General features: G+C 49.0%; 1 protein-coding gene across 1 annotated transcript; it reads right to left on the reverse strand.

Annotated features, from left to right (window-relative positions):
* Nucleotides 1–202: 202 nt before the first annotated feature.
* On the reverse strand, nucleotides 203–2,650 carry SYNDIG1L (synapse differentiation inducing 1 like). The gene is made up of 3 exons (XM_052647152.1): nucleotides 2,234–2,650; nucleotides 497–637; nucleotides 203–361 (listed from the first exon to the last, which is right to left on the reverse strand). The coding sequence occupies exons 1-3, from the start codon at nucleotides 2,648–2,650 to the stop codon at nucleotides 203–205; spliced, it is 717 nt and encodes a 238-aa protein (XP_052503112.1).
* Between the last annotated feature and the right edge of the window lie 5,712 nt (nucleotides 2,651–8,362).

Here is an 8,362-nt window from a genome sequence, read left to right on the forward strand (position 1 = left end):
GTGATGCCCCCGGCCTGCTCTAGGCCGGTGGCAATGGGCAGGAAGAAGTGAAGGTCGCACCCCGCAGGCTGCAGCCTGGGAGGCCTCCTCCTGACAAGCCACCCCCATGAGTTGTCTCCCCAGAGAATCTGCTACCCCCAGCACCCCACCTCCACCTCCTCAGGCAGAGTAGGGGAGTCAGGAGGCCAGACCTTCTTGGCCACTAGCCGTGGCCATTCTGGGACATGTAAGCTGCCAGGGCCACCACCACGGCTACATAGAGGCCAGCCCCCACAGCGATGGAGAGTGTGGCCAGGAAGAGGGCCCGGCGGGAGGTGGTGTTAGCCAGACGGAAGTCCCCCTTGGAGATGGCCTTGCTGGTCTAAGGAGAGAGAGGCGCTGGTGAAAGGGAACATCCCCACGCTCAGCAAAATAGCCCCAGCCCCCCAGGCCCTGACCCCAGTGCCCTGGGGAGGGGGGGGCGGAGCAGAAGCCCTGGGCCCCCATGGGCTCTTACCCCCTGGGAGAAGTAGAAGGCGGCGATGCCCAGGGGCCAGAAGCAGCAGAGCATGGAGAAGATGGTGAGACCCAGGTGGTCCCTGGGAGGCAGCGTAAGGAAATTGTCTTCACTTTCACTCTCCGTCGATGTGGCGTCACTCTGCAAAACACGAGTGGGCTCTTGTGACCCGGCCCGGGACACCCGTCGACAGTGGTGTGGGGCAGCGGGCAGACTCATCTGTCGTTAGTGGGAGTGTGGGTTGGGCTCCGGACTCGCGACCAAAAACCTTGACAATGGTTTGATGATTCCACGCTTAGGGATTTATCACTAGGAAAAACTACAAGTATACACATGCAAGAATACACGCACAAGTATACATGTACTAGGATGTTCATTATAGGATAGTAACTGTGAAAGATCAGGAACAGTCTCAACGCCCAGTGACCAGGAGATTGGGTTAATAAGTGGTGGAAGAATTTACAATGGGATACCATGTAACCCTTAAAATTCACCTTGGTAGAAAATATTAGATTATGTGGAGCAAATACATTGCTTAGAGAGGAAAATTCAGTTACAGAAATATGAATAGCAAGAATTCTTTTGGGGGGTAAGGTAGAAAAAAAAGTAAGTAAAAAGACTGGAAGATCATTCACTAAAATAATAGCTATCTTTGAATAATTTTTTGCATTGACTTTAAATTGCTTATATAATTAAGAAAACAAGAACCAGGTGAACTTTCCTCAAAGACCAGAAGTCCCTAGATGGATGCGTGAGTTGACAAAGACAGTGTTTACTGATATGTATAAGGGAATATTATTCAGCCATAAAAAGAAGGAAATCCTGCCATTTGGGCCAACATGAGTCTTGATACATTATGCTAAGTGAAATAGTAGTATTAGGGTTAGTCACTAAGTTGCGTCTGACTCTTGCGACCCTATGGACAGTCAGTCGCCTGCCAGGCTCCTCTGTCCATCGGATTCTTCAGGCAAGAAAACTGGAGTGGGTTGCCATTTCCTTCTCCATGCTAAGTGAAATAAGTCCAAGATAAATACCATTTGATCTCACTTATATGTAGGATCTAGAAAAGCTGAACTCATAGAAACAGTGAGTAGGTCGGTGGTTGCCAGGGGCTGGAGATTAGGAACAATGAGGAGAAGTTGGTTAAAGAGTAAAAACTTCCAGTTATAAGGGGAATAAGTTCTGGGAGTCTGCTACAGGGTGGTGGCTGTAGTTAATAATGTATTATATACTTGAAAGTTTCTATGAGAGTAGATCTTAAATATTCTCATTATAGCAACAGCAAAATGGTAATTAGGTGAGGTAAATGGTGTGTTAACTAACCTTATTGTGGTAAACATTTTGTGATACATACATGAATCAAACCATGGCATTATATACCTTAATTTTACATAACAATTATATCTTGATTGAACTGGAAAAAAAAAAAACAAGAACAAAAAATGCTATTAAAAAGTCAAATAGTCATAACCTTTAAAAATTGTGAATCACTATGTTGTACACCTGAAACTTACGTAATATTGTACATGAGCTTCAATAGAAAGATACCTTAATGCAATAAATAGTAAAAAAAAAAATTAGTCAGCTCTAACTAGTGTTTCTCGAAGTGTGGATAGCATCTGTGTCAGAGGGCCTCTTCTTTAGTAAAATACAGATTCCTGGGGCCCAGGCCAGGCCTACAAAATCTCAGTACCTGGAGGTGGGCCTGAGAATCTGCATTTACACGCACGTGCTTACCTCTTCTTCCTCCTGGTCACCCTCTTGGCCTTGGAGCTCCTCTTGAACCCCGTAGGACACAGTCTGGATAGTGACATCCTCTTCCACTTGGCCAGGTTCTGTGGACCGCTCCGTAGGCCCAGCCGGGGGTTCTCTGCCCTCTGTGAAGCTGGTCTCACAGCTGCCTGCCCTGGGCTCCTTGACCTTGTCCCTCCCCAGAAGGCAGCTGGGCCTGTACCAGGCCTCCACGGCTAGCTGCAGGGACCCGGGGTCCAGGAGTTGGTGGGCATGCGCAGGGCCAGCACCGCCCAGGAGGTAGGAATAGATCTTCTCCCTGCACGGCCAGGCGGGAGAAGCCTCGGGGTAGGGGTAGGGGCTATGGAGGTGCGTGGGGCTCCGAGGCAGCAATGGGTTCTGTAGCTCACTCAGGCTCTCCATGGTTCTGGAGGCAGCTCCGGGGAGGGGAGCCCCAGAGCCCTGGGACTTGGTGGCCAGTTGAGCAGTCCTCAGAGGGCCTGCTGGGGAGAGCAAGACAGACAGACACTGTGGCTGGCGTTCTGGATGAAGGAAAAGAAGTAGTGAAGAGCGCAGACTCTGCAGTCTGACTTGCCCTGGACCCTGCCTGTACCACGGGCCAGCTGCGGGGCCTTGAGCTGGCTACTTAACTCAGATCCTTTGTTTTTTGTCTGCAGCAGAACTTACCTCATAGAGTTGGGTCATTCATTTATCCATTCACCGCATCGTCACTGAGCATCAGTGATGGCCAGGCGCTGCACGGATGCTGGGGATGAAGCAGGGAGAGGAAGAAGGATGTGCACTTGGTCTTCCAGAGCTCACAGTCTGGTGGAGAAGATGCCTGCCCTGAAGGGGAGGTACAGCAGAGGGTGTCAGAATATACGACGGATAGAACTGACACAGAGGTGCAAGGGGATTCTTTGGAGCTGAGATCTGAAGGAAGAAGATGGGTTGACAAGGTGAGGGGAGAGGGACACATTTCACGCAGTGGGTGGATAAAGGCTGGTTGGCCTGAGAGCTGGAGATGAGGCTGGTATGGCTGCGGGTACAGAGAAAGGTGTGAGATGGACTGAAGGGCCAGATGATGCAGCCCTGTTGAGGTCAAAGGGGACCTCGGGGGTCTTGGTAGGGTTGATCGGATGAGACTTGGGTCCTGAAGCCTTCCTCGTGGCTGTGTGTGTGGGGTGGCTTGGACTGACTGTCTCATGGATAGGAGGCTTTGTCATGGCTTCTGATAAACTGAGGACCACTGAGACTCTGAGCAGATGGAGAAATGAGGGGTGGGCCTTAGGAGACACTGTCAGAATCGGTGGCAGGTGGGATGCTGCATCGACAGAGGATTTGTTCTCGGGTTGGGTGGGCCCACGTTTAGCTCAGAGCTTGCCCCATGCCATGTGCTCACAGAGGTCAGCTCTTCCTGGTGGAGGTGCTTCTCCCCAAGTATGGTCTTCGGGGGTGCTCCTTAGGCTCACCTCCCTTCTAAGGTGAGTTCTGGGATCTGGGGGAGGGCTTAGGCCACTGCTGTCTGCGGGGGGGTGGTGCTCATCAGCCCAGAGGCCTCACTGCTGCTCTCTCCTCCTTCCTCTCCAGAGGTCAGACATGCAGGGAGCAGAGCCCTTGGACTACAGTGACGTGGAGGGGCTCCTTCCTGCTGATGGGGAGCTGGGCATCCAAGGCAGAGGCCTTATAAGGTTACGTCCATGCCTGGGCTCCTCTGGGCTGATTCCCAGCAGGGCTGGACTCTCTAACCCACCAGGGCAGCTTCTGAGCCCCTGTCACAGCCTCCCCCCACCAGCATACGTGAGCCACAGACGCAGAGCTAAAGGACATGTGACCACAGGCTCATGGGTTTGGGAGTTAGATACACAGAGTTTCCATTCCTGATCCACGTTAGCTTTTTGATCTGATGGTTTTTCCCCATTTGGAACCAGAGAAGTTGGATTAAACAGCCACTGATATCAATGGTGGCACTAATATACCACAATTCCATAGCTTCGAGGAGCCCTCCAGATGTGAAATTCCCCCATTCCCTGTCCTCTTTCAGTGGTCAGGAATGGATGAGCACACTCAAATAAGCCCAGGGGGTGCAGGGCTCTCCTTCCCCAACACGGCCCCTCCAGCAGGGTCAGGAAGGCAAAGGGAAGCCAAGACATCTATTTGCCAGATGAGCCATGGAGCCAAGGGGTAATAGCCCAGCTTCCCAACTCCCTCTTGGCTGCCTTCTCCCAGCCCTGCCCCTCCACCTGGCCCCTGCCCCTGCTCACCTCACCTACTCTCTGGGCTTCCATCCATGTGGGCAGAGGTGGGCAGGGGCCTTTCTGAGGGAGTAGGGTTGGGGAGACCAGCCCTAGCATCTTCAGAACAGATGAATGCATCAAACTCACCCCTGCCCTATGGCTTGCCTCACCAACAGCCCGCACTGTCATCCCATAGGGGCCAAGGAGGGATATTTGTGACCAGGAGTCAGGCCCTCGAGCTCTGAGGGGTGTTTGTGAGGGCCTTTATCCAGGGCTGGCAGGGGTGGCTGTGTCCCAACCCATCACCCAGTTCCTGCCAGCCACCCCCTCTTGGTCAAAGTACACCCAGCTGAGCCTCTGAAACCCAAGCCACGCACCCTTTCCTGGATCAGTATCCCCCCGCCCCCCAGCACATGCCCTGGTCGTGTCTTAAGAGTAGAAATCAGCACTTCATGCACAAAGGTATATAAGCCTGGGTTTTCCACCATAGGGACAATCTGGAAGCCACCTGAATGTCCAACAATTGGGGACATGTTAAACAAATTATGGTGCAAAAACAATGGTACAGGGCCTTCAAACAGGTTTGCAAAAAAGGAATAATATGAGAAAATGCTCTCTGCAGATTCAGTGAGAAGGCAGAAAAGAACACCGTATGTGCATGTGATCTCAACTCCGCCAAAATGTCAACAGTGATTATCTCCAGGGGTGGGAGCACAGGTGCTTTTCATTTTTTTTTACATCTCATTTTTTTCTGTTTTCCACATTCATTTTTTACGATGAGCATGCATTGCTTTTAAATCAGAAAAAAATTAATGGATTTCTTCTGAGCCAAATTATCTAAAATCAGTTTAAAACCTCCCCAGGCTGGGGCATTCCTTCTGAGAAACAATGAGGCTGAGCACAGCATCAAAACCTGCCCCCTGGCCAATATGCACAGAGAGGCACAGAGCACATGTACACAATCACACACACCTGTTTTCATAAAGTAACCAGTCACAGGCTGCAGCACCTGCCCACAGTCCGGCTAAGGGTCGATTCTCTTACAGGTTGTGTTCTCTCCGTCACCTGTCAGGGTCACACAGGGGCTCACTGGGCTGACTCTAGGGACCCAGCTCTGAGTCCTGGCCACCAGGAGGTGGTGGCTGGGCTCTAGCCCAGTCTTCTCTGGCCTTGGCCTGGCCTGACCTTTCGGCCTCTTGCTTAGGGTTGCCTCCCTCTGTTCCCTGGAATAAGGGACTAGCGTTCAACACAGAGCAATTTGCATCTCCAGTTCAGCTGCCTGGTCTCACCTGGACTGTGGGCCTTGCACACTGTGTATGGTACTGTGTACATGCTCAATTGCTGGTGAGCATGTTTCTCTGTGTGTGTGTGCACATGTGTGTACGCTGCTCCAGAGGAAAGACATGAGATGTCTGGGATACTGAATGTAAGAAGATTGCCCCAAACGTGTGGTCGTGGCTGGAGGTCTGGGCCAGGCCAGAAGGCGGGAGGAGAGGTGGGTCTGTGAAGCCATGGTCCCTGGCTTCTTTCCTTTTGAGGTGAGAACTGAGCTGGGCTCTTGGGTGTGCCATGATGACCTGGAGAAGGAGAGCACACTGCCACCTCCCAGACAAGGGACAGGAAACCATCCAAATACAGCCTCCCAAGGGAGTCTGATTGCACTGGAGTCCAGTCACGCAGTGTGACATCAGTTTGCTTATCTATAAAATGTATGGAAAGGGTAGAAGGGGTTGATTTTTAACAGCTCAGCTCAAGATGACCCTAGGATTCTACTGGGAGAAGAAAGAAGAAGAACGTACGCTTATTGAGTTTTTTGCCACGTGCCAGGAACTGAACTGTTCTAAATGCCCATTTTGACTCTGTAATTCTAGTGGGGAAATAACAACAGGACAGAGGGCTTCTTTCCCAGCAGTTGCAGACTAACCTGTGTTATACAAACCAGCCTACGAAAGCCAGGGGAACTATGAAGGCACTGAACAGTCACCAAGGAATAAGAATTTGAGGGGTCAAGGGGCTAAGGACAGGTGAGCCTGACCTTTGGCAATACTCTTCCTCTCTTCCAGCAGGGAGGAAAACTGGAGTTAAGGGATGGTTAAGGAAGAAGGGCTCCAGTAAGCATGTCCAGTTTTCAACTGGGACCACCTTAGGGCTACCCATTGGGAGTAGAAGAAAACCAGTAACAGATCAGCCCTCCCGAGGACAGAAACCATGCTTTGAATCAGCTCTGCTCCTAACTGGATTGCGGTGATCTGCATATAACCTGGCTGTTTGCCAGAAGCAAAAGTTGTCTTCAGGCAGTGGTTCTCAAACTAGCCAGTCTCAGCATCACCAGGAGGACTTGTTAAACCCAGACAACTGGCTTCCACCCTCAGAGTTTATGATTCCAGGATGGGGCTTGAGAATTTTCATTTCTTTTTTTTTTTTTTTTTTTGAGAATTTTCATTTCTAACAAGAATCTGGGTAAGTTGAATCTGCTGGCCCAGGGACCCACTTTAAGAACCATTGCTCTGATAATAACAGAAAGAAGAGTGAGATAACAGACATGAAATAATAAAGGTATTTAATTTATCCTAAATGAGGTGGAAGGAATATAGGACCAGTGAGACAAATAGAAAATAAATAGTAAGATGTTAGACTTACACCCAACTATGTGAGTAACTATATTGGATGTAAATGGAATAAAATTGCCCATAAAAGACAAAGATAGTCCCATAGTGTATTATTCCATTTATATGCAATTCTAGAGAAGGCAAAACTATGGTGACAAAAAGCATATCAGTGGTTGTTAAGGGCCAAGGTGGGGAGGGGATAGACTGCAAAGGGGCATGAAGATTTTGGGGGGTGATGTTCTGTATCTTGATTGTGGTAGTGGTTACATGACTGCGGGTATTTCACAAAACTCACTGAATTGTGTACTTAAAATTAGTGACTATTATTGTATGTAGATTATACTTCAAAGATGATTTTAAAAAGAGACAAAGACTAGATTTTTAAAACAACACAATCTGACAATATGCTACTTATAGTCAATGTACCTTAAATATAAGAATACAAAGAAGTTTAAAGTTGAAATAATAACATCTCACACTTAACTAAATTCTTACTGTATCCTAGGCACCATTCTAAATGTGATGTATTCTCTCATTTAATCCTTATAGAAACCCTATAAATCATTATCTCCATCATTGTCTCCATTTTACAGATGAAGACACTGAGGCATAAGAAACTTGTAAGTGCCCACAGGCATGCAGCTGGTGAGTAGTGGACAGGACATGAAACCCTGGAAATCTGACCCCAGAGTCACTTTGCTTTGTTGCCACTGTGTGTTGGTGGCCATCTATGGAGTGCTTGCTTTGTTCTGGACGCCATGGAAAGTGCTTCAAATGTAGTATCTCATGTAATCTGTCCTCTTAACATGGGTGAGGGGGATTGCGACTCAGAGAGGTTAAACAGGTTTTCTGAGATCACACAGCAGGAGAGTGGCTGAGCCCCATCTGACCCAGTCTGTCTGATCAGAGCTCTTGCTGGCCTGAACAGTATCAAATTCTCTGGGATTAGCTGTGGGGGGTGGGGTTTAGAGGAGGTCTGCTGCACTGAGAAGAGGCAGGGTGAACTCTGCTAAAAAGAGACCACAGGGACAGTGTGATGTGGGACCAGAAGTTGGGTTGTTGTCTGTGGGATGGGGCCAGTCCTTATCAGAACGCTGTAAAATCGTAACAGCTACTTTTTACTGCATCTTCACGTGAGCCCCGTGTTTCACACACTGTATCTCAAACCTGTACAACAACTGATGAAATTGGCTATTATTATTTCTCATTTCAGATAAGGAAACTGAAGCTCAGAAAGGTTAAGTAACTTGCCCAAGATTAAACAGTATCAGACCCTGGATTTGAACCTA

Source organism: Budorcas taxicolor, chromosome 10 (genome assembly GCF_023091745.1).
Source record: "Budorcas taxicolor isolate Tak-1 chromosome 10, Takin1.1, whole genome shotgun sequence".
In the NCBI taxonomy this organism is placed as follows: domain Eukaryota; kingdom Metazoa; phylum Chordata; class Mammalia; order Artiodactyla; family Bovidae; genus Budorcas; species Budorcas taxicolor.